Genomic DNA, 26974 nt, shown 5'->3' on the forward strand with positions numbered 1-26974 from the left:
GCCTGTCCCCAGCACAATTCTGATAAATTTAGGTGGAAGAATGCCACGCTATGATACACCATATCTGCTACAAAAATATACTGCAACTCTATCTGAAATGGCTATCCTTTCAGTAATGGAATCACCCAAAGCCATATGAACATTAATGACTATATACAAGCTCATTTATTTTCTGAGTCCCATGGTGTACTGGTGTACTAACCCTCATTAGCCATTTCCACCCCCACTCCACACACGCACACACACACACCTTCCTCATTTTCCAATACCAGTCTTTCTAGCAGACATTTCTTCTGGTTACAGACACATTCTACATAGCTCTAGCTGGCATCTGACATCTTTACATCAGCACTTCACTTCTGGTAACATTCCTGAAAACTTGACATTTTGGTTGGAAATTCCATAGTTTTCTTATGCCCTTTTGCACATCTGTTCAACCCTTCGGATTCTCCTTGCAGCAATTTCCATAGAAACTGATATTTCAACAGTCTTCTGGGATGTGAGGTCAAATTCCACCAGCAGACAATGCTATATTTCTTCAGTATGTAGACTAGAGACTGGCATGTCATGAAATGTGTTATTTAATACACCATCAGAGTCACACTGTTCAGACAGCCATAAACTGTGAAACTTTCTCCCTTTTCTTGGTTTCTTCTATTAAATTGGAATCTCTCCTTGATTATTGGTAGCTTCACAGCAAAATGTTACTCAAGTACATGCACCATCTTTGTATACATTTTTGTTCCTGGGCTGTCTGGCTGCACCTGATGGCATAATAGTGTTATGTTTTTACTTCTCATCAAACTCAGGAGAGAGCGTACTGTGGATACACCAAATCTGTTTCCCAAGTATGCCATTTGCAGTAACAAAGCATTCAATATATTCAGTGGAAAACCTCTACATTCTCAGCACAATAGACCATAGATTTTATAATAAGGTGACCAGATAGCAAATGTGAAAAATCGGGACAGGGGGTGGGGGGTAATAGGAGCCTATATAAGAAAAAGACCCAAAAACCGGGACTGTCCCTATAAAATCGGGACATCTGGTCACCCTATTTTATAATATGATTTTTTTTTAATTCACTCTCTTTGGTGGGTAGTTCAAAATCACTCAGTTACCTTTCTGTATTAACTTCCTCATCTCGCCCTTCCTGTAGTTCTTTCTCAGATGCCTCAGTCATAGTGATTCTTTGCTGCTGTTCAGGTGGGAATTTAAGATTATCACCTAAAATAACATACTAGCTGCAGATCAGCAATTCAGCTGTGAGTTGTTTTTCTCCACGGACATATGGACATAAGATGGCTGCTCCCAGTACAATATTTGTTAAAATTATTTTTCATTGTACTCAAGCCACACAGAATATCAATACAGGATATAAAAACTCTGGTGTATGTGTAATTGCAACAGAGGAGCAGAAAGAGTTTTATGAAAGTGTGTGGGTATAGTAAGAACTGCAGGCAGTGCAGGTTCATATCTATGTATAGTTGAAATTAATAGGCAAAGAAGTGAATTGTTAAATGGTGTGAACTCCTGCAGTCAGCTATACAGGACAGTGGGGAAGATGTCTGATGATCAGACACCCTGACGATGATCCGCTGCCTCCAATTTTTCTCCAGAAACACCCTTTTCCCTGAGCTGCTTGTGAATGTTATTTTCCAGTCACACCTCCATCCTAAGGAGTGTCATTTTTGGAGCCATCTTTATTAATTATCCACATCATATTATTTTTAATTTGTCCCTAGGAAGAAGGTTTGTCCATGAGTGGCTAGCACTCCCTGCCCAGAGATTTCTGACAGGCATCATCCTCTTAGAAACAAGGTTGTCAAGGCAAGGTTGCAGACAGGAGAACAGTATGTACTCAGAGAGGAAGTGAAATGAACATGCAAAAATGCACTAGTTGCAACAACACTTTGTGTTGTTTAGATGTGCTTGTAATTATTAGAACTGGGAGCACTGGCTGTTGGGAGTCTGAAAGGACAGGAAACAGGAAGGAGGGGGGAGGATTTGAGGAGGCTGAGTGAGAATTACAGAGGATGCCACTGTAAAAATAAAGTCCTGTTGAAGTTGTTAGTACCTTGTTTGAGTGATACAACACACTTACAGTAATATAGCAGAATCTTGTGAAAGACATAGCCTTGTTGGATGAAAAAATGTGCTCTGTGCACAGGTCTCTTTCCTTTACTCCTTCTCTAGCTATTTAGTTTTGATGTACCAGGGACTAAACCAGAATATAGGTAGTTTTCCACAGCAGTTAAAGGGTTAAAAAAAGATGCAAAATTAAGCCTGTTTTGATTTAATTTACATAATGATTTGAGGTGCTCAGGCACTGCTCATCACAAAAATACCTGGCTCCCTGATATAAAATAAAAACAAGCAATACATTAAAAAAGGCCCATACCAACATAGAATAGCCCCTAATGCTCTAGCTGCCAAGTACAGATCCAGGCCTCGAGGAGGCTCTAAATTGTGCCATCTGCAATGGCCCCCAAAAGGAAATCAGCCACATATCACTGTGCAAGGACACACACTGATCACACCCCCTATGCCAGTGGCTGCAGTAGGGCAAAGCACACTTAACCGGGACAAAGATCTGGCCCTACATGGTAGCCTCCACCTTCAGCCTCAAAATATAGCAAGATGCAATTATTCAGTCTGAAGGTGATGAATGAATGGATCATTGTGATTAGACAGATCCTCAACTCAGATGAAGAGGCACAGCATCCTAGTGAGCTGGAAGTGGAAGAAAGCATTTATCTCTAGAGAGACAAGGTGGGTGAGGTAATGTCTTTTATTGTTGTTACATACATGGCTAGGATTAGCAATGAGTCCGGTAGGACTCTGAGATTTCATTCCATTTTGGCAAATGGAGGGCACAAGCTTTTGACAGAGGAAGAAATTAGTAGCACAATGTGGGAGCAGCTCACTCTGCCCTCCAATGTGAGAAAAACGATCAAAACAATATTGATTGCATTGTTTCTGTATTTTAATCAGAGTTAAAATGTGAAGGGGGGGAATATAAAGACTTTAAAGGGAAGAGTATGCGTGTTGTGTTGAGGGAGAAGAAGAAAACAAAATTCTTAAAGAGCTATCATCTTTGGGTGAGAGCCCAGAGCCTCACTGTCTGAGTGCTCCCTAGAGTCAGTTGGAATTCCACCTGTGTGTGTGTTTGTGGTGGGTGGGCTTGCAGGGTCATGCATCTCACTTCCACCATATTAATATTATACACTGGTTACAGTACAATCCCTGTGTTCTTGCTTGTGTGAGAGAAAGAAAGAGTGTGGGGCAGAAAGAGACAAACAGAAATTCCATATTTGGTTCTTAATGAGGTTCTTCAAATATGCTTATATAATCAGTTAGTGTCCCCTTGCAGCCAACTACAGAGGCACTGGAACAATTTTTATAGTGGGGGTGGCTGAGAGCCATTGAACCAAACTGTAACCCCCTCCCCCGCACTCAAGTTCCAGCACCTATGGCCAACTATAGCTAATACACAGTATTTATATGTATTTGCAGGTTGGCAACTGAGGTATTAGGCACCTTTCAGAATCTTGTCCGGAGAGGCTGTGTGACTGGCCTACGGTCTCACTGGAAGTCTGTGGCAGAGCTGTTTCCAGCTCCAGCAGCCTAGAACCTCCTGTGTACTCACTGATGTCCTGCCTCCTGTAGGTGACAGTCAAGTAGGCAGCATTCAGTTAAACTAGTAGTAAGCACAGGAGGCCTGTCAGGTTCTAATGCAGCCTGCAGTTGCCCTCATCCTCATTACTGCGCTGGGGCCTGCAGGTCGACTAGAAAAGCACTTGTGCTGGTACTCGGCCTAATGTCCTGTTGCCCCTCACAGGAGTTAACTCCCCACTGAGCAAACAGAGCTGTTGACTCCTCTCAGAGCTACTGTCTCAGGCAGCCACTGCTACATCAGTGACACCTCGCTCACAGCTAGCTGAGCTCCCTTTGCAATGACACAGGGCTAGAGGCAGGCTGTTCACAGAGGGCAGCTCCGACTCTGGTACATAAGGCGCACACCTGCGTCGGTGGGGGTAGTCAGGGCCTGTTCCAGGTGTTTTGCCGCCCTAAGGAGCCAAAAAAAAAAAAAAAAAAGCCATAATCGCGATCGGTGGCAATTCAGTAGAGGTTCTTCGCTCCAAGCAGGAGAGAGGGACCCTCCGCTGAATTGCCTCCGAATACCTGGACGTGCTGCCCCTCTCCACAGTGGCCGCCCCAAGCACCTGCTTGCTAAGCTGATGCCTGGAGCTGGCCCTGGGGGTAGTCTGGTCCCCCTGTGCCAACCAAGCCCCTTATACCCCCTTGCTGCATGTCCCTCCGCGCCCTCCCCACAGCGCCCCCGCCGGCACCAGCAGCCCCTGCTCGGTGTGCGAGCCAAGCAGAACTACCGCTCCCAGCATGCCCTGGCCGCATGCTTCGGAACCGCACACCGAGACTACAAGTCCCAGCGTGCCCCGGGGCGAGAAGGCGTGTCCCCTGCTGGCGCCGCACTCGACACTCTCTCTCGAAAGCTTGCGGAGCACGCACCCTGGGGTCCTCTCTCATCGGCCAATAGGAGATTGACGCACGTGCCGCCTTGTGGCTCCATCGGGCCCATGCGCGCGCGGGCTGTTCAGTGATATGATTGGTTCTTTCTGCGCGGAGGGGCGGGGCTGAGAGGGAGAGGATTGGAGGGGGGGGCCGCTGGCGCGAAGGCGATAAAGCAGCGGCGTCCGGCCCGGGCTCGGAGGTTTAGTTGGTGCCCCTCCCCCGCGCCCCGCCATGCCGAACCGCAAGGGCGCGCGCAACGCCTATTACTTCTTCGTGCGCGAGAAGCTGCCCGAGCTGCAGCGGCGCGGCCTGCCCGTGGCCCGCGTGCCCGATGCCATCCCGCTCTGCTCGCGGGACTGGGAGGTGAGCGGGGCCTGGCCAAGCCCGCGGGAGGGGCGCCCAGGGCTGGACCCCGCCACGTACTGTCATCTCGGGATGTGCAGCTCCTCCCTCCCGCCAACAAACCCCCTCCAACCCTGGGTGTGCACCCACCCGCCAACGCACCCCCTCCAACCCTGGGCATGCACCCCCTTCCCTCCCCTGCTAACGCACCCCCTCCAATCGCGGGCGTGCAGCCTTCCCTCCGCCAATACGCTCCTTCCAACCCTGGGCGTGTACACCCCCCCCCCGCCAACACACTCTCGCCAACCTTGGGTGTGCAACCCTCCCCCCCACCCCCGCCAACACACCCTCCAACCCCAGGCATGCATCTCGCCCCCCTTCAACCCTGGGCATGCATCTCCTAGCCCCCAACAAACAACCTCCATCCCTGGGCGTGCATCTGCCCATTACCTGCCCCTAATCCTGGGTGTGCATCCCCCCCAGCCCTGGGTATGCATCCCACCCCAATACATTCTTCATACACACATGTACCCTCAATTCCAGGCATGCATCCCCTCTGCACACCCTCCTCCAATCTTGGGCATGCATCCCCCCCATACACACCCCAGCCCTGGGTGTGCATCCCCACATGCACACATCCCCCCCAACTGTGAATGTGCATCACACCCATACACACACCCAACCCTGGGGCGTGCATTCCCCCCATATACACATACCCAACCCCGGGTGTGGATCCCCAACTATGGATGTGCATATTTCTCCCACGCACATATTTTCCAACTCTTGGCGTGCATCGCCCCCACCAACACACATTCTGCCCCACATGTGTATTCCCCTATTACCTTCTCCCTACACCTACTTCTGGGCGCGCACCCCATCTACAAGTCCTTCTACCTCCCACTTACACACCCACCCTATCACGTTCCATTCTGCACAGAGATCCTCTCTGGAGTGAAGTATCTTCCTCTTTAGATAGAGAAAGGCAGTAGGAAATGCTGTTTCTCTTCTCTGTTTATGGTGTTTGCATGTTTCCTGAGTTAGCTCAGTTTTAAAGGGATTCTCTTGTGGGGAATGGGTAACTGGTTTGAACTGTCCAATGTAGATGTGACACTGTTAAGATGTAAATAGTAGACAGTTCTTTGATCTGTTAAGTAGAAACCTCTTTAACTATTAAAGGGATTTAAAAGCCAATTTTTTCACTATTTATACTGTTTGTTTTAAAATTTTCCATGTTATTGGTGAATCAGTGAGGTTTGTCTCCTAGGTTTTCAATGTTAAAGTTTCTAAATTATAAATAGTACAGGATAATGAAAGATTATTTCAGTTAGAATTTTTTAAAAAGGACACTTTAAACAAAAGTTTAAAAATGCTTATTACCAAATCTAAGATTTGGGACAAATATGCCATTCTTTAAAGGGGAACAAATACAAGTCTGAATATAGAAATGTAGTTTTGCATTTTTAAAAAATAAATCTTATTTAAAAAAATTAAAATTAAATTAAAAAATTTAAAATCTTGATCCTTAATTTTAAACACGTATGTCAGTATTTGCTGGATTTGATCTTTGGGAACAAAACATTTTGCCAATACTTAAAAAACTGTAAATGAAACTTCCACCAGTCTGGCTGCATAGTCCAAGTGGAAGAAAAGGCAAAATGTTAACAAATGGCATTAGAATCAGAGATTATTAGGGTTGGAAGGGACCTCAGGAGATCATCTAGTCCAACCCCCTGCTCAGTAAGAGTGAATTAGATTGCTAAAATTTTTATTTATTCATTCTAGGGCAGTGTGTCTCAAACTTATTTGATCGGGCCTCCCTTTTGTTGTATCCGTAGTCCTTTATGCCCCTGCTCCTGCCACACTGGTACATATAGTGCTGCCCAGCTCTGCTGCTGCTGACAAGGGTGCTGCTTTCAGAGCTGCCCTACTCTGAAGGCAGAGCGGCTTCTCAGCCCCCACTCTCGAATACATTCTGTTCTTCTTGCCCCCCAATTTGAGAACCTCTGTGCTAGGGTGTGGCTAGTAGCACAAGATCGGTGTGTTAAAGTGTTCATTAACCTCATTTTGGCTCTTAGTCTTGCAGCTTTATTAATAGTGCATAATTTCTCCCCCAGTGCCCACTTTAATATTAAAACCCCCCCAACAATCTTTGTACTAAGAAATTCACTTGCCAACTGGCCCTTATAGTGTTTAATATGGTGTATCAGCCAGTACTGGCTCAATCCAGCTTCATTGCTGCTTTATCTAACCTTCTCTAAGCCGAAGACTACTTATTCTCCTAAGAGCTTGCTGGATTCTGGAGCAGGTTTGTCTTATTAGAATGAAATGGTCAGACAATAACGTATTTAACAATTTTATTCCCAGTTGCTGACTGAGGATGAAAAGAAGAAATATGCAGAGATGGCTCGTAAATGGAGAGCGGAGAACTCCACCCAGACATCACTGAAACAGGTAAATGGGAAAGTAGAAGAAGAAACTTGGAATTTGGAGTGGGCTGAATAAGAGGAGTAACACAGTTACAGGGGTTGGTAAAAAATTGTGATACACGGGGCCACCCTAAGAACTTACGAGAAGCCTACCTTCTGCCCCTTTTCCTTTGTTAGTGTAGAAATATGCATGGCTAGAATATTAGTTTGTAATTGTATCTTCCTTGGTAGTCCAGAAATGTCTTGAATTTACCAACAACATAAATCTATAGTTGAGCGGCTTTACTTTCATCCTACAGCTATTAAATGGAGGAAAGAGCCTGCAGTTCGGTATTCTGCCACACTGTGGACTTTTCCTCCACAGTCTGCCTTATTCTGGATTTGGGGTTGAAGCATAACTCTAATTAGGGCTATCATGTTAACAGGAAATGTTACTCCTTTTGCTATGACAGTACTGTTAAGGTCACAGGCGCTTGAGGTTGTAACTGTAAAGTATGTTGGTCTAAATACAAAATTATACCAGTTTAAAGGTGTGATTTCATAGCAGTTTAGTTAAGCCAATGCAACTCTGTGTGGACACATTTATGTTAGTTTTGCTTGCATTGTTAAATTTACAGTAGTACATAAACTTAAACCAACATAAGAGACAAGTTGCACCAGTTTAACTAAACTAGTTTAACTTAGGGCTTGGCTACACTTGCAAGTTAGAGCATATTAAATCAGCCCAAGGCATCTAGCTCCTGAGATGTCCACACTGGTAAGGCACATAGGGCACCTGGACTCTGTGGCTGGAGCGCCCCTGGTAGTCCACCTGCACAAGAAGCATATAGCTTGCTGCACCCTGGCTGGAGCAGTGGAGTGTCATTGTGGATGATGTGTTTCATTACTGTGCTGTGATTGGCCTCCGGAAACGTCCCATAGTCCCTTCAAGTCAAGTGGCCACTCCCGTCATTGTTTTGAACTCTGCTGCAGACATGCAGATATCCCCTTTCAAAGCTCCATTTCTGACAACTGACATGCTTATCTGCTCCGGGACAAAGCAAAACATTACTGTGGAATGCTGCAGAGGCAGACATTTGTGTGTGGGTGAGAGAGCGCGAGGCGTGGGGTGGGGGCTGATGTCAGGGTTTCCCACTGCTGTTGTCTGAACTTACAAGACAGCATGCTGACACCTTCCTCCACATACACCCAATGCACTCCCTGTCACACTCCACCCCTCCCCCCATTTGAAAAGCACACTGCGGCCACTTGCACACTGGAATAGCTACCACAATGCACTGCTCTCTGTGGCATTGCAAGAGCTGCTAACGTGGCCACACCACTGTGCTTGCAGCTGACAGTGAACACATGGCAGTGCTTTCCCTGCTGCTATCTCTAAGGGCTGGTTTAGCTCCCGGCGCTCCACATCTGCAAGTGTAGCCACAGCCTTACACTGGTGCAGCTGCTATATCTAGACTACAGTAACGCCTCACTTAAAGTCGTCCCAGTTAACACTGTTTCATTGTTACGTTGCTGATCAATTAAGGAACATGCTCATTTAAAGTTACACAATGCTCCCTTCTAACGTCATTTGGCAGCTGCCTGCTTTGTCCACTGCTTGCAGGAAGAGCAGCCTGTTTCACCTAGCTAGTGGGGGCTTGGAACCAGGGTGGACCAGCAGCTACCCTATCAGCTCCCCTAAGTTCCCTGTGCTTCCTTCCCCCCACTGCCATGTGCTGCTCCTGCCCTCTGCCTTGGAGCTGTGCCCAGAGACTCCTGCTTGCTGGGAAGGGGAGGAGGGGGCTAATGTCATGGTGTCCCCCTCTCCCCTGCTCCTGCACCCTGCTTACCCCTTCTCCATATAGAGTGGTGGGGTCACTTACAGAGAGAGACAGAGAGAGCTTGGGGCAGCAGCTGCTGTCTCAACTTCCTGATCCACTTAAAAAGACAATGCACTTAAGAGTGGGTCAGCTTACTTAAAGGGGCAGTGTGCATCTCTCTCACACACATCTTGTATGTGGGAGAGAATGTCTCTGCTATGCTGTCTCCCCTACCTCATGTTCCTGCTGCCCTTGCCACACCTCCAGGTACCTCCCCCAAAGCTCCCATTGGCCACAGTTCTCTGCTCCCAGCCAATGGGAGCTGTGGGAAGGCAGTCCCTGGGGCAATGCATGGAGCCCTCGGCCCCACCCCACCCCGGGCCGAGGGACATGGTGCCGGCCACTTCTGAGAGCGGCGCAGGGCCTGTGGCACCATGGGGGGCAAATCCTGCAGGGCGGATCCAAAGCCCTGAGGGGCCGGATCTGGCCCACGGGCATTAGGCTGTGTCTGTGCACGCCTATGCTGGCCATGTTCACTGTTAAACTTACTATTTCAGGACATCCCTTGAACTTACCTCCTCTCCAGGGTTGGGCATCTGTATTAAATAATATCTTCAAGGAAGGGAAAATTGCTTACCTTGTAATTCTGCTTCTCCAGCAATGTTGTCATGCTTGTACACCTCAGAGTTTGAGGGGTTCAGATGAAAATGTAATTTGTCTTTTGTTCACACCATGAGCACTCACTTCTACATTGTTGATTACATGTTCTGAGAAGGTTGACTTCCTCTGTACTGTTGTTTTTTTTTAAGAAAAAATTATTGGCGTAAGGGAGAAGTGTGTAGGTCTCTTACATATAACTGAGGTTTGGGGAGTCCTTGCTTCTACATTTTAAAAGGAGCTAGTTTAAATGTTCTGTGGCCTCTGATGTTCCTGAAGTTAGAGCATACTCTGGGGGCCAGAGCTCTGATGCCAACCCGGAGGTGTATCAAAGGTAGAAAACCCTAAGAGTAATGAGAATTTTTTCGTGATTTGTACTGGAGACGCAGGACCCAAGATTGCAAATTCTGCATGATGATACCTTCAGAGAAGCAATAAATGGACATTGCTTACCCTGTCATTCTAATTTCTGAAATATTGTGTAATAATGGCTAATAAAGTTGATGTGAAAGAAATTGTCTTTAGCCTGCTCTTTATAGGCTTTTCAGTTAGGGGGGAAACTGTGTTAGTGAGAGCCATGGGGAAGGGGCAAAAGTCTGTAGACTTAGAAGATATGTGACAAAGCTAAACATGGATGAATTGTCCTTCTGTGGATGTTTTTTTTAATTCAGAGGCTTGGCTATAGTTCTTCCCATGTGTTGGTAAATTGGTGTTGGCACCGCTAATACCCTTTGTGTCAGAGGAGAAAACATACCTGCTCATAATCTGCAGGTTCTGCCTGCATACTGCAAACTATGATTATGTAAGTTTAGAAGGAGCAGTGCTGCCATCCATTTATAGAGGACAAAAGAGGAGCTATCTTATGGCCCTTCTCTGACTTTGGAGGAGCAGACTATAGATTTAACTCTATTTTGTCTTCTGCAGCCTCCCAGTCAGATTTCTCCGGTTCCTGTACCACTGCCCATGCAGATACAGAGACGCACTTCTCTTCCAGATGCCATCAGTCTTTCTTGGGAGAATGATCAGGGTAGAGTAAACCTAAAGAAGCTTAATCCTAAGGATCTTGTAGTGTTGGATGACTTCCATAAGGAGCAGAATTGCTACATCTGGTTTATAGGCCTTAGCTGGGGAAAGTGGGAAATTCATGTTTAATTTAGATCTGAATATATTTAGCATGTCAGACAAAAATTAACTTCGTTAAAATTACTATTGTAAGTTGTCCTACAGTAAAAGAGGATTTCATAATAGAAATGTAGTTCATAATGTTCTGGGGGCAGTTTCTGCCCACAGATGTGTCTGTACCTCTTTTTAAACTTAATGGGAGTTGCATGTACATATTTGAGGACTGAATAAGGCCCTTAATGTCTGTAAATGATTGGAGATAAACCAAAATGAACTGCTGCAGGGAAGCATTAGTATTGTAACTTCCATTTTATTAGGGATATACAAGGCCTAGTCCAATGCTTATGTAAAGTATAATGGTGGGGAGTGTTTAGATGTATGAGTGCAAGCTCAGAACAACAGTATAAACAGTGGATAACAGTACAACTTAGCAGGGGAGAAAGCAATTGTCAGTCAGTGCTGTACTTGCACATTGGCTGGCTACTGTCTTATTAACTAGAGCCCTGAAAAGCCAATCTGTTCCCATCTGATACTTTGATCAGCATTGACTAGCCACAAAGGAAACAGAGCACTGGCACAGTGCTCTTCACCCTGCCTCTGAGAAGTGCTAGTATAACATACAGTAGCACTTACAAAATGCTGTAAACAGTCAAGCTACCAGCCAAGATACATAAAACCAGCGCAAGTGCTTGGTAAAATATTATTGAAGAGAGAATGGGCTAGGCTGGGGGTGAGGCAATACCCTTTGTCTGTGTTTCAGTGACAACTATCTGTGTAGTTATCACAGAGTAGTCAATATTTTAGTAGTTTGGACCTGTTGCTATGCTAAGTCTATGAGCATTGTTTCTTGTTTGTATCATACGTAACTTGTCACATGTTCTTGCACTGTTATTTTAGAGGTGAGCTCTCTTTAAGGGCACTTTGATTCTTTTCAGCCCTCCACAGGGAAAAAGCACTATATCCTTAGTTCAGTCTGCTTCCCACTGGATCTGGTTGAAGCTTAATGTGTTGTTTAGAGTTCCTGGTATCGGTGACATTTCCCATCCCTACTTAGAGACAAAATCTTGTAGAGCTTTATTGGAGGGAGGCATGAGCAGTGGTGGTTGATGGATTCCAGACCCCTGGCATTCTTGTTAACCTGTGCTGTGATATTTACAAACAGTACCATCTGAGTTTAGCTGGAGGTGAACTGTGACAGCAGAATCTCCTGATTTATGCAAAAGTGTCCTTTTAACGGTTACCTTGTCCTCCTACATGCCACTCCCTATTGTTTTATCCAATGGTTATCCTGTGTCTTTACTCAGTTGTGTGGCCTAACATAGTGGGCCTTGATCTTCGATCGGGGCCTATAAGTGCTGCTGCAATATAAATAATAATGTTCACTGAATGAAAAAAAACTTGCTTGCTCTCTCCTCTAGTGACCCCTGCAAATTTTTCCTTCCAGCTGTGCTTGGGAACATCTTCTACTTCCTGAACATTTACAGTCATGGAGAGCTCCCCTCTCCCTGTGAGCAGCGCTTCCTCCCTTGTGAGATTGGCTGTGTCAAATACTCATTACAGGATGGCATAACAGCAGACTTCCACCGCTTTGTAGATCCCGGTGAGCCTTAAGGGACAGACGGAAGGGAGGGAACTCATCATTTCAGTTGTGTGGAAGGATAAAGACTTTCTACCTCACTTCTCCCAACCCAGTTCATAAGACACGGTCCTGTTTCCAGAGGTTGAGCATTTTAGGTAGATAGATAAATGCCTGTGGTTAATGCTGTCTTCTACTAAAGTCTGCAGAAAGGTGGCCTTTGGCATCCGACTGAGTGAGAACTTGGAAGGTAAAAGAAATCTTGTAAGAAAGTAGTTTGAAATAAAAGCCTTTACGAAGCTGTCTAGCATCAGCTGGAAGAAAAACTACTACTGTGTAGGTGGGATGCTGCATGCTTGTGTGCATTGGATTTAATAGTAAAATGCATTTGCCTAGATAGCAGCCGAAACACACAGCTATGCAACAGGTTGTAAAATGTGCATTGTGCAGTGTTTGTGCAAATGAGTATAAATAAGAAAATAAGTTTTAAATAAGTGAACATTCATGGCGGTTATGCAAGGACACACGATGGTAAATAAAGCTATTAGCTAAGCTGTTATGGGATAAGAGGGAAGGTTCTCTCATGGACTGGTAACTGGTTAAAAGATAGGAAACAAAGGGTAGGAATAAATGGTCAGTTTTCAGAATGGAGAGAGGTATATAATGGTGTCCCCCAGGAGTCTGTTCTGGGACCAGTCCTATTTAACATATTCATAAATGATCTGCAAAAGGGGGTAAACAGTGAGGTGGCAAAATTTGCAGATGATACAAAACTACTCAAGATAGTTAAGTCCCAAGCAGACTGTGAAGAGCTACAAAAGGATCTCACAAAACTGAGTGACTGAGCAACAAAATGGCAGATGAAATTCAGTATTGATAATTGGAAAACATAATCCTAACTATATATATATATACAATGATGGGGTCTAAATTAGCTGTTACCACTCAGGAAAGAGATCTTGGAGTCATGTGGATAGTTTTCTGAAAACATCCACTCAATGTGCAGCAGCAGTCAAAAAAGTGAGTAGAAAGTTGGGAATCATTGAGAGGGATAGATAATAAGACAGAATATATCATATTGCCCCTATATAAATCCATGGTACGCCCCCATCTTGAATACTGTGTGCAGATGTGGTCACCTCATCTCAAAAAAGATACTGGAATTGGAAAAGGTTCAGAAAAGGAAAACAAAAATGATTAGGGGTATGGAACGGCTTCCATATGAGAAGAGATTAATAAGACTGGGACTTCTCAGCTTGGAAAAAAGACGACTAAGGGGAGATAAAATCATGACTGGTGTGGAGAAAGTAAATAAGGAATTGTTATTTATTCCTTCTCATAACATAAAAACTAGGGGTCACCAAATGAAATTAATAGGCAGCGGGTTTAAAACAAACAAAAGAGAGGTTTTTTTTCACACTGCGCACAGTGAACCTGTGGAACTCCTTGCCAGAGGATGTTGTGAAGGCCAGGACTATAACAGGTTTCAAAAAAGAACTAGATACATTCATGGAGGATAAGTCCATCAATGGCTATTAGCCAGGATGGGCAGGGATGGTGTCCCTAGTCTCTGCCTGAAGCTGGGAATGGGTGACGGGATGGATCTCTTGATGATTACCTGTTCTGTCCATTCCCTGTGGGGCATTGGCCACTGTCGGGAGAAAGGATACTGGGCTAGACGGACCTTTAGTCTGACCCAGTATGGCCATTCTTATAGCACAACGAGGTATTCATTATTTAGTGTTTGTGTATCTGTTTCTTGCTTGATAATGTGTATTCTCTCTGCCCTCTTGCAGGAGAGGTGCCACGTGGCTTTCGGTTTCATTGTCAAGCAGCAAGTGAGTATCAGAGAAGGAAAGGGGTGGGATGCAGGGTTTGGCAGTTTCACTGGCTTGTGTACACCAGTCCTTCAAACATTTTCCTTGCTTGTGAGAAGTGATGTGTCTCTAAAAACTGTGCATCTCGCATCCAAGAGAGAGATGGGCACTAGAGCAAACTTCCTGAGGGATTTCATAATGCTGTGTCTTCTGTAGACTAAAAGCTCTTCTTTCTGAATAACCTCTGACACTTTTCACTAATGATGGTGTCTTGCCCAAATGTCCATTGTGAGTAATCATGTCTTGTTGGTTATGATCTGCCCTCCCACATAGAATTCCAGTTAGCTTCAGTATTTCTGTTCTAAACAACTGTGTAACTTCAGTGTGTGATGTTTCATAGTTGTCGTTTCCATCTCTGAGGTGGCTGCCTTTCAGTGGTGGGTAAAGCATCTCCACCAGGTGTGCACGTAGCTTGTAAAAAATAAATAAATGGGTAAAAAAATACACATCTTGTTTTTCCCCAAACTGGAAGATGCTAATATAAAGTATCATTATTAAAGAGGAACCTCTAGAAATACAAACCTAATACTTCTCTATGCAGCATTGACATTCAGCAAGTTAAAGTATTCTTACAACCCTGTCGGTTGGCCCTCTCTGCTGTTTTGACTTGCACTGCTTTGTTTTTGCCTTTCCCTTGTATCGCCATTTGAGCAGTGTTTATAGATTCCAGTTAGTGGACTTCTGTCACTACACACACTGCTAACTGACGCAGCTCCTGCTTCCCTTTATCAAAATGCTTGGGTAACTCTCTTTAAAGCAGCATAGGGCTCTCACCTCAGATCATCCCAGTTCTTGGGGGAAAATAAGTAGGTGCATGTTAAAGGTGAGGTTCTGGTGGGTGCATGAATCTTGCATATTTCACTTGTGGATGGTAGGTGGGACTGGGAGTAGAGAAAGGAGTGTATGTTTCTTTAAAAAAAAAAAAAAAGACTGCTCATATCCCATTTTTCTCTCTCCTCATTAACCTCCATTAGGCGATGCCACTCACAAGATCCCCATCTCTGGTTTTGAGCTCTCGAATGCTGGTCACCCTGTTGTGTTACGTGAACTTTACTCGTTTGTTCGGCCAAACCATGGCAGGTGGCCACCTGTGTACTGCAAGGTACAATCCAGCCCCCTCTAAGTTAGATCAGCCTTTCAGAACACACAGTCCTATTGTAGCTGCCCAAAGAAGCCTTTATAGCAAGGGTGGGGAACCTTTGGCCAGCTGCTTAATTTAATCCGGCCTGTGGTTAGTCTCCATGCCGCAGGCAGGAAGCCCCGAGCCTCAGTGTCCTTCCACCCCCCCATGGGGCTGGAGCCACAAGCACTGCCTCGTCCCGCTGCAGGGGGAAGCTAGGGTTGCTAGGCCATTAAAAGTCTGGTTGGCTCCACGCAGCTCCCAGAAGTGGCTGGCATGTGCCTGCGGCCCCTGGGCACAGTGGTAATCAGGGAAGCTCCGCATGCTGCTCCCCCAGTGATGGTTCCACAGCCCCCCTTAACTGGGAACTGTGGCCAATGGGAGCGGCAGGGCCGGTGCCTACGGGGGTGGGCCTCATGCATTGTGCAAAGCCTCCTGGCCATGCCTCCACCGAGGGACTGGACATGCCAGCCACTTTTGGGAGCAGCATGAAGCCACGGCAGGCAGGGAGCCTGCCTTAGACCCACTGCTCCACCGACCAGGAGCCACCTGAAGTAAGCGCTGTCTGGCCGGAGCTCACACCCTGAACCCCTTGCCGCAGATCGGAATCCCCTGCCGCACCCTAATTCCGTCCCAGAGTCTGCACCCCCCATCACACCTCATCCACAGCCTAAGCCCCCTCCTGCACCCAAACTCCCTCCTGGAGCCTGCACCCCGAACATCCTCCCACACTTCAACCCCCGTCCCAGCCCTGAGCCCCTTCCTGGACTCCAAACCCCTTGGCCCCAGACCAGAGCCCCCTCCTACACCCCAAACCTCTCATCCCCAGCCCCACCCGAGATCCCGCACCCCGAGCCGGAGCCCTCTTTAGGACGCAGGGAGAACTTTCAGGAAGAGTGAAAATGGCTTTGTGCAAGAATTAAAATAGCTGGAGAAGATGGTTTAGGAATGAGGTGGGGGTGGGGGAGATAACTAAACTCCATTCCATAGCTGTAGTTGTGTTCTGGAGCATATGACAGTGAAACTTTTTTCTCTCTAGTCTGATGACTGGTACAGAGTCAACTGGTGTCTGAAATGGATGGCTAAGGAAGCAGGTGAGAAGTTAATTTTTTAAGATTGTAAGGAGTCTTAGTATCTCAGCAGCATTTCCTCTGGCTCACCTATATTTGTCAAAATTTCTGCCCTTCTTTCTCCTCTTCTTGTCTCGGTCTTCTCTGAATAACAGGCACTGAGAACCAGCTGGAGCTTCGCAGTGTGGAAAACCTGGTGGTGGAACTGTACCAGCGGAAACTTCAAAAGGAGCCTTCCAAGACCTGGGTGCGCAACCTGCTGGATGTCTTCGTGTGGGATTACTCCAGTAACACTCGGTATGCTGGCATTGGCTCTTCCCTATTTCCTGAACAGGAAGATGCTATAGTGGTAACTGTCTGTTAGCCAGGTGCTTTATACTGTCCCCCAGTCCCCTGCACACATACCTTTCTTACTTCAATGTTAGGTTAGCTGAAAACTCTAGTTTCATCATTAAGGCTGGTCCTCCTTGGATCATGGCTCAGATGTGGCTGGAGTAAATGCGCTCTTGGACAGTATGTCTCTGATTTTTCAAGCATAAGCATAGGTTTGAAGGCTGTGAAGCAAAGGCTTGTGGGTTTAACTTGAGAGTGGAAAGGGATGGGGTGAGATACTTCCATGTGCTTGCGTTTGGGAGGTATAATCTCAAATATGAACATCTTTGCTGCTTTGAATTTTGTAAACTCATTAAAGTTGCATTAAGAAAATGTTTGGAAGAATGTTTACTTCATTAATAATCCATTGGATTAAAGTAGTCAGATGTTCTTATTTGTACCCCATAAATTAAAATACAGGTAAATTGTTGGAATTATCCTGCTGGACTGTATATCCATTTCTGTCTGCCAAAATAGGGTTTTTTTAATAGAGGTGCTTAGGTTAGAAATTAGAGCAAGGTTCTCTTTTCATCCATGAAAATCCATTGATTTAACTGGGTTTTCATGTATATGTCTGAGAGCGAAACACCTTATATTGAATAAGATTCAGTTTTAATACATTTCTTGCCTTACGTTCACTTTTTGAACGTGTATCATGGACAGTAAAGATAGACGTCTTGGTTTCACTTTCAGGTTCTCATGTATTAGCACAGTGCTGCAACATCTGGGCTGCAAATGCTGCAGGAGAAGTTTAAAGTGACACTGTCAATTTACTTCTGACATTTTACCTGCTATTGTTATAAGTAACAACTAAGACTAAATTTTTTAACACTAAGATTATAGGAGAGAAATATCTGTCTGGTTATTGTTAGTTTTTGACAGCACTCTCTGTAGTCAGTGTTATTTCCTTTGTATAGTCATTTCCCCCTGTTTCTGTGGGTTATTCACACACCAACAGGGAAAAGAAACTGTCCTTTTAATAATAATAATTAAAAAAAAGGGGGGGGAACCTTGTGACTACAAAATCACAAACTCCCAGGGAGAATCTGGGGCAGGTATAGTACCAAAAACTACTTTTAAGACTTTGAAATTAAAAAGGCTTCAAGTGGATGGTTTTCCTTAAATTCACTTTTCTTGCCTTTTTTAAGAAGAAAAAGAGAATTTCTATTAGGTTTTATAAAACTACAACCTCTTAACTAAATGTAAATTTAAGGGGCCAAGCTATGTGACATGGTCCCTTTTTAAAATTTAATCTGTTACTTTTGGGCACCCAGACTGTGCCAGGAGTTTTCTAGGTCTGGGTTTAATTACATTGAAAGTGACTAGAAGAAAGGGAGGGTAGCATCAGCCAAGGGGTCTCTAAACCAGCTAGATTAGTTATATCCATCTCAATTAAGGGTTTAGTTTTGTTTCCATTGTGAACTCAGACGAATTTCAATCTGCACTTAGGTGCAAGTGGCATGAAGAGAATGACATCCTGTTCTGTGCTTTAGCGTCCTGCAAGAAAACTGCGTGAGTACCGTGAAGGGGATGTGTCTGATATGTTGCAGACAATTCTTAGCTTCTGGACTCTCTAGCCCTATACTTCTGGCTTCTCTAATCCTCTGAGGAAGGTTGTTCCAAAGTCTTGTTTTTGTAATGGCTTCCTTTTCTCTGTAAGTATCTCTTCATTAGTGTCCCTTATTGTTTTCTGTAGTTTGAATATTAGGAACATGATCATCATATAATATTATCCCATGATATCAGTGCCTGCATAGACGTAGTTGGACTTCTATATTTGTGGGGGCAAGGGGCTTACTACTATTAATAGGTATAGGTCTAACGTCTGGATTTTATCGATTGTTAGTGGTATTTAAATTAGTGTATTTGAAATCACAGATAAAGTTTACGTTCAGTATTTAATCACCCTTAATGTTTTGTTTTAACTTAATTTGCCCCATTTACAAGCTACCCCTTTAAAGATTAACATGTGCATAAAAACAAATTCCTGACTAAACAGAAACAAGCAATTTCATGTAACTATGAATTGTTTCCCTGTTTTTAGATGCAGATAAATGTGCAATGCACACATCAGACAAATCCATTGCGAAAGCCTGTCCCCTTTGCCCATCTGCCTAAGCACATTCCACTCACATTTAACTTTCCTTGTTCACTCTGTCACTCACTTGGGCTTGGCACATTCAATGCGGTAACTGCACAGACCCTTGGAAACAGCTCAGATCTTGTGTTCACTTGCTACAATGTTACCCGTGCTGATTAGAACGTAGCCCCGATGTCTAGATGGTTGTGTTTCTGGTTCAAGTCTCTTCTTTCATAGGCTAGTAAAACTGAAAAGGCTGCAAGCTGGAGCTCTGCTGTGAGGCATCAGGAACTGCTCTCCTGCCTTCCCCTTATGCAGCCCAGGTGGGGAAACTGACCTGGAAGCACAGAGCCCCTCGCGTCACCGCTCGCCACCCCAGATGTTCCTCTAGGAGGCTGGGGGTGGCGGTGATGGCAAGTAGCAACACCAGGCGCCCTGTGTGTCCAGCTCAGTTTCCCCACCTGGGCTGTGCTAGGAGGCATCAGGAGCTGCTCTCCTGCCCTTCCCTTACACAGCTCACATGGGGAAACTGAGCTGGGTGCACACAGGGCCTGGTGTCACCACTTGTGCCCTTCCCCTCCCCGAACATTTCTTCTGAGGTAGGAAGCAGGGCCAAATAGAAGGGAGAAATCTCAGCGTACCCCCCCCCATGCATTACCTCTGCAATAAATCCAGTTTAGGGGGGCAGTGCTCCCCCCAATCTCTTCCCATGAGTGCCTGTGCTTTGGGTGTCTGGTGACTCTGATTGCTCTGATGTATTAGAATTATATTGAGGATTGTGCCATCTGCATTATAGTTCACTGTGCTTTCTTAATAGCAGCTTAGAGTTCCTGTGTTGGGGTGAAATATAGTGAAGACTTTCTACCAATTTCTATCCTAGAAATTCACGTATGACCCCGCGCCCTGTGCTTTTTGGAAGTAAAAGTAGGGGTAATTTAGGCAAATATCCATTAAATAATTGCATTATCTCCCCAACAGTTGGATATAGAAGCAGTCTTCCTGTTCAAACTGATTTAATAATGCTGTGCACCATTAAACAATTGTCATGTTTCATCCTGGGTGATAGGAGCAAGTGATTCTTGTAGCTTCATGTATAATTTTTAAAGAAGGTTGGCCTTTTTTCTGGATGAAAAGATGTTATTAGGATGTAGTCCTCCTATCTCACCTCCCCCCCCACACTTCAAAGTGTTGTTGATAGCAGCTATTCCTTCTGTATGTCTTTCCCTGCTGCCTTTGTATATAAGAAATACAGTACAGAATTCTCATCAGAACTCTTTTTTTTCCTTTGCTCAATGTAGTTATTGCATCAGTAACACTCTGGCAAGTGTGTATGGAGTCTCGCTCACAACAGCTCACCTACCTCTGCAAGACTATGATTCCAGCAACAATATGAATCCCAAGGTGGTGGTACTGGATGCTGGACGTTTCCAGGTCATCATCTTTGAATTTGTGCTGAATTATTTCAGGCAGCTATGACTACTCTTTTCCTGAAGGTGGCCTGGTTTCTTTCTGGGGCAGTGGAGTTGATCTCCCAGTGTCAGAGTGGCTATATTCACTTGTACAGCAGGTGACATCCTGGTTCATAATGCACAACGGTTATTGGGAAAGCCAACCAGGAAAGTTCTCCACTAGCTGACTAGACATCTTTCTGAAGTTTGTCCCAACCATTTGCTACAAAATCTCTAATCTAACCGTGAAGTCCTCCAAAATATATCTGCAAAAATGCTTCTTTTAGAATAAGAGGCAGGGAGAATTAACCTGTTTAAATCCTATGCAAATAAGCAACCAGATATTCTGTCTTGCCTAAATCTTTACCCGGCACTCTTGGGTATTGTGAATAGGTGTGGTGGATGCTATGTGAAAGAGAACATTTCTCTGTTCTGAGAAGGGGGCTTGAATTTTTTCTGCTACAGAAGCTGAGGGCTCAGAATCCTGGTTGTAATCGATACTTCAGTGCTCCAGTTGAGAAACAAGGTGCTGCCTCTTCTGCTGGTGAGTTTGAGACTTCCAGATTTGGGAAAGGAAAGAATGAGAATTAAGTCTTTATCAAATGACTGTGGCACTGTCCTTCTTTGCCCCCCTTGTCTCTGGATACAGTAAATGGCCAGATGATCATCACAATACCTCCCTTGGATGGTACAGCTTCAGCTCGTTCATGTATACAGTTGCAGATTTGGCTGAATGCCTAATGTCTGTCCTTAATCAGATGGGCCAGTGGTTTTACTGGAAAAAATTCCCAGAGCCAAAATGGGCTCCTCCAATTCATTGTGTTCAGCATTCCTTGTGTGCTGTTACCTCCAGCTCGTACAGCCCTCCTTTCTCAACATACACCAGGGTTGAGAGAGGACTTCCTGGTGGGTATTTGGGGTAGAGTTGTCTTCCCAACATGTCATCTTGTATAAAAAGTACAGTACATACAAACTCAATGAATACTTGTTGCAGTATGACTTCCATTATAAACTTGACTCCTTGAAAATCTGCCTTTTTGGGGCTAAAACATTCGTTAGTTGGTCAGAGCCCAAAGATGACATTAATTTTATGAAAAATTAGAGCTGCATTTTCCAGGTACTTCTGAGTTAAGTGAGCAAGGGAAACAGATCTTCTTCCTAAGCCACAAAGTATGACATTTTCACAAGGGTATCTGAAATGTCAGATCATGGCTAGTCTTCAGTGAGGGCTAGTAGCTGTGAGTTTGCAAGAAAAACAATTTAAATAGTCTTTAAAATCTTTTTTTACTGCATATACAATCTTGCTATATTTCAAGTTGCAGTAATGTGGAGTTGGAGCAAACGCTCTTTACGTAGTTCATAAAGAAAAGCAAAACAACTAACATTTCCTTTAATGCTCTTGGCATTATTAACCCACATGTTTGGCATGTACTGTGCCAAATTCTGCTCTAGCTCTGTATAACCTCACTAAAGGCAGTGGTTTGCTTGGAGCAGCAGACAGTGGACCAGTTCCTGCTTTTCAAGTTCAATAGCTGTGTGCAATATGGGTGGACTGACATTGCTAGGAGAACCTAACTCTTGCCTTTTTAGACTTTGTCCTTAAATGCTCAATTTTAACATTACTCTGATGAAGATTTACATTTAACTTGTAACTTTACACATGTGCTCAGACATCTGAATGCCTAATAGAAAATGTGAAAGGGCAAACTAAGTTTCCATACCAACCTAAAGAATCCTCCTAGCAGCAAAATAGTTGTCAGTGGCGTGTTCCATCTTGGGTCTACACCCAAGATGAAAGCTGCTGTTCATTCCTCCCTCAGATCTGGTTTGTCAGCTGTTTGCAAGCTCTAGCAGACATCACCGTCTCAACACTCTGTTCATGCTTTTAAGACTAGTTTCCTTTACATCCCTAAGGGCTAGAGAATTAGGTTTTGTGAGCCTCATTTGCCATGTTTCCAGCCAGTGATGTAGCTGCATTGATGCAAACCCCTAGTGTAAACAGGGTAAACTAGGATGTGCTGAGTTGCAATTTACCACTGATTGACACTAAAGTAGACCAATACCCATTAGGGGTTTGAGTAAGGGCAGTCAAAACAGCGACTAGAATTGGTTCAATCCTTTGTGTAGACCAGGCTGGGGAGGGGAGAAATTTTAAATGAAAATTGAGATTCTGGAGCACAAGATGGCAAACAGGGAAAAATACCAGTGCTCTGACCTGCCTAATCCAACCCTTGCACTTAGACCACACGCTACAAGTCATTGCCGTTGCCAGAAGGACGTCATTGATGGACTTGGTATACTTTGAGGACAGCATTTTAAAGTCCAAGACTCTGCCTCTTGGTTAGGTCAGTGAAAAGGTGCAGCCCCACTAGTTTTCAGATGGAGCAAGGGGAGATAGGACAGCAGATCTCTTTGAGTTATGAATGTTTTAAATGCTGATTGACTTGCAAAATGTACTGGTTAATTTTATAGGTGAACATCCCTCTGGAGTGATATCGTCATGTAGAACAAGCACACGAGGAAGAGGAATCACTCGCTTGCTGGAAAGTCTGGAGACACTCTCCAAGTCCTCCAGCAACTGAAAGCTCACCTGCCCTCCTAACCTTACCTGGAGAACGGCACATCCTGCTCTTCCTTATCCCCATTGTAGTCTGGGACTTTACCAAATTGCAGTTGCTTTGTCTGTCCCTGTATGCAAAACCCGAAAATACATTCCCCTTCCCTTGACCCAATGTAACAGTTCCCTTAGAATGATGACAAACCTGTTGACTGGAGGGGAATTTTCTTTCAATTAAAAGGAAATCCTGGTTTTATCTATAGAAGTACTTATTTTGAAGGGAACTGACAGCTTCTTGCTCTCTTGACTAAATGCAGTCTTTGGGCTTTTCTTTTGTTAGCTAATGGGAGGAGAAGTGCAAGAAAGAGAAGCTGGTGGTCAGTAACTGCATGTTAAACGTTCTTTTGGTGGTTAATATAGCATTAAACATGCTGTTTGAATGGTTTAGTTCTTTAATTTCCCTATCACCATGGTGTCTTCCCCCACCTCCATCCCTCTGTTAGATGTTGGAAGACAGTTGTCTCCGCATATAACCATATAAAATAACACGTGACTGGGAGGCATTCTAGTGCTGAAAGACTGGGTGGTAGGAGTGTCTCAAAGGGGTACTGCCATAAATTTTTCATGAGTGGAGGGATGGATTAAATAGTTGAGTTGGGGAAGTAAATAGACTAAAATACTTGTTGGTAGAAAATCTTCCTTTTGTCTTATACTTACTGTGAAAATACGGTAGGAGTCTTGTTCAGCTGTTCATGTCCTGTTGGGCATTGACAATATACCAGGGTGACAAGGGTCTTGGCTTTCCTGTGTAGCTGTGCTGGCGAATACTGGTGTTACAAACTATCATCAGCTCCTCAGATCTTGTGGTTCATAACAATATGTATAACCCCAAAACCATTAGTCTGTTTGTACGTGTCTGCAGGCACAATTTCAAACACCTAGCAGGGCTGGAGTGACTGCTGACTATTAGTATTTTGGAGTACCTGTAAGAATGAAAGTAAATGTGAAAACTGGGATGGTTTATCACATTTTATTAGAGAATTGGATGCCAGACCTCTGGGGAAAGAGATGTCTTACAAGTTTCCTGAAAAGTTATGTCTTCTGTAAATTTATTTTTTTTAATCTTACGTTTTGAGGCAGTTGCCTGTAGAAATAAACAAAAGCTCTTTTTTTCCCCCTCTAAGTTCCTCTGAGCTGCTTCACAGTTTACTCCAACTGAAGTTGCCGTTATATACTAATTCCACAGCAATTAATGGCGGTATTACAAAATGGATTGTGTCCCTGGTAGGAAGCAACATTCAGGTGAGTTAGCTCATTCCATCAGGCACTTAAGAAATCTTTAATGTGCTTACTCTTATAAGGAGCTTAGATGCCACAGTAATGAGTTAGGGATAAGTGCCTGGATAAGTATTGTTTCATCTGGAAATTAGCTTCAGTCGTGTGGCGGCTATCAAGTGAACTGCCTTGATACCCAGGGCTGGCTTTAAGCTGATTCCCTGGAATTGGGCCCCATGTCAAAGAGGGGTCCATGCCTAAGGGGACCCCACTCCGGTGGTCTTTGGCGGCATTTTGGCGGCGGGGGATCCGGTGCCGTGGAAAACCTGGAGTGGACCGCCCACTGCCGAAGTGCTGCCAAAGCCCCAGACCGCTGCCAAGTATTCCAGCTGGGCCCTGCAGGTCATAAAGCCGGCCCTGCTGATACCTCCTACCTGGCAGACCAGCCTATATGCCCATGAAGCTTCCTTGGATGATTCCAAAGTCCCATGACTCCTTCCATAGAGGCCACCCATCCACTTGACAAGTCTCCCGGTTTCCAGTATTAGTGATGAACTTTCACGAGGCAGGAGACCAGAAAGCCTTTGAAACTGAGTTTTTTGGCAGTGAAATATCTGGAAATATTTGATGTGATCATTGTGAAGAAGAAACAAGACACCAGTTATCTTTGGGTGACACTGAAGGTTTGTCTCTATTCAGAAAACTTGAAGTGGTGATTACATCATTGTAGTTATACCAGCCCAGATGTTTTTTTATGAAGACAAACCTTTAGGCTAAGATCATACTTATGAACACCACTGCTCCTCCCCTTCTCTCTCAATTTACTCAAAAATTTTGATAATCATTTGGCTATTTTGAGAATTGAAAGTTGTAATAAAAAAAGTGTTTTGATTTTAATTATGTTGCTCATGCACAAAACTGTGTATTTCTCTTTATTTAAAAGAATAGACTTTCTTGGTTCATAGCATCTGTTATAGCAAGCCCACAAATTAAAGCAATGAGTAACACTAATGTGCTTATTGACGTGACATCTAGATGCTGTGACAGCTGAGATATGGCTGCCCAAAAAAAAACACAAATTCAGAGTTAAGATTCTCACCAATCTGCTTCTCGGCATGTTTGTGTTACAACAGAATGCAAATTATACAGTATACATTTATACATCATAGGTAGTGGACTGTAAACTCAAGACAGTGACTGTTCTATTGTGTCCAGCAAAATGAGCTGCTACTGTCATACAAATATTAAAGTGCATGTCTTAAAGAGTGTTTTACACTTAAGATGGCTATGTAGTACACTTTGCCTTACTAGTGTACGTGTGTTGTGTAAAGGAGGATCTTGTTAATAGATGTGAGAGCATGTAGTGAATGGTCTCATTGCATCTGGTGCTTGAAATTTCAGCTTTTCAAATTTGACTTTTGCATTTATGTGACGGGGGAAGGTAGTTGTGTCAAGTAAACCACAATCGTTATGCTCTTTATTTAAAAAAAACTATACTGAAGGTCACCATTACATATAGTCTGCTAATGCACAGACTATTGTAAGCAGCAGCAGGTCCATGTGAACTTTCAGTCATCTTGCCGTGGAAATTATACTGGTGAAATAAAGAACAAGGCAAAGGGAATATAACATTTGGGAAAAGTTTGAGTGATAAAACCTGACTTTAAATGTTGTTCTTCACTATGTGTAAAGTACATGCTTAATATTGTGGGGGTGTGTGGATGTTCAGCCTCTCTACAAATTAAACTGTCTTTAAGTGTCTCCCCTCCAAAAGCCATCTTTAATTAACTACTTTAGTCAGACCTGACTCATTGCCCTCCTGCTAATCTGGGTTGTCACTTGGCTCAGTCCAGTGACACTGATGGGAAAAAATCACCCTCTTTTAAGCTAAGGCTGTATCAAAGAATTCACTCTACCAGAATAAGATGCTTAGTCAAGTGTGACATTGCCCTTTGCTTGCCCATACAGCAGTACTGGCCAGAGAAACTACTACTGTCTGAGGGTTATGAAAATGGAGTGAAGTAAGACAAGCTGGTGCTTAGTTAAAGAGTATTTACAGTGGTTGATATGATGGGCACTTATATTAGCAATCAAGGCTTCTTTCAAAGGAGAAATAAAAATGGCTGCTGTTTCAAAAGAAAGCATGTTCTTGTGGAAAATGGGAGAAATTGCCCTTGTACAGGGGAAATTGTTAATTCTCTACTCTGGTGACATCTGAACATTGCTCAGATACATTTTTAACTAGCTTACCAATGTTGTGGGAAAATTACCATGTGTTGTGTTTGGATCAGAACAGCCTGAGGTTCCTTTATTACAAGTAATGCAGGGGGAGACCACCAGTCTGGCAGCTCTCCCGAATAAAGAAACACAGACGCGTATATAGCTTAAAGCCAAAATTAGTCAGGCACACTTTTTTCTATATTGGGGAAAATTATTAATGAAGAACACCCCTTTATTAGGAATACAAAAGAACAAGCTTTTCTGTTGATTAACAGGTTGTTCCTTTGTGGTTAACGGCTTTCCTAACATTTTGCTTTTACAGCTACATTTCACAGGACTGGCTATTATAGTTGCTTTACTTTATAATTTTCCATATTCCCCTTTCACCCCCTACCACGTACACAGCTCTCTTGACCAAAGTTTTAGGCCTACTCAAGTTTTCCTTCACACCAGTAAGTTTTCAAAGAAAACACAGTAGAAGTTCCCCTGGGTCACTTCCT

At 44.2% G+C, this 26974-nt stretch overlaps 1 protein-coding gene across 2 annotated transcripts; it reads left to right on the forward strand.

Moving 5' to 3' along the window:
- Positions 1-4488: 4488 nt before the first annotated feature.
- Positions 4489-26974, forward strand: MAEL (maelstrom spermatogenic transposon silencer). 2 transcript variants are annotated; one of them, XM_030580992.1, is made up of 12 exons: positions 4491-4896; positions 7240-7326; positions 10682-10784; positions 12324-12479; positions 14252-14293; positions 15307-15434; positions 16492-16546; positions 16678-16819; positions 18344-18406; positions 20273-20405; positions 20888-20966; positions 22895-26970. In XM_030580992.1, exons 1-12 carry the CDS (start codon positions 4765-4767, stop codon positions 23002-23004), a joined length of 1230 nt encoding a protein of 409 aa, XP_030436852.1. In that variant the 5' UTR covers positions 4491-4764; the 3' UTR covers positions 23005-26970. The 2 variants fall into 2 exon arrangements, with proteins under 2 accessions (XP_030436862.1, XP_030436852.1); XM_030581002.1 differs by lacking the exon at positions 20888-20966 and having other exon boundaries at positions 4489-4896; positions 22895-26974.

Source organism: Gopherus evgoodei, chromosome 1, assembly GCF_007399415.2.
Source record: "Gopherus evgoodei ecotype Sinaloan lineage chromosome 1, rGopEvg1_v1.p, whole genome shotgun sequence".
Classification (NCBI taxonomy): domain Eukaryota; kingdom Metazoa; phylum Chordata; order Testudines; family Testudinidae; genus Gopherus; species Gopherus evgoodei.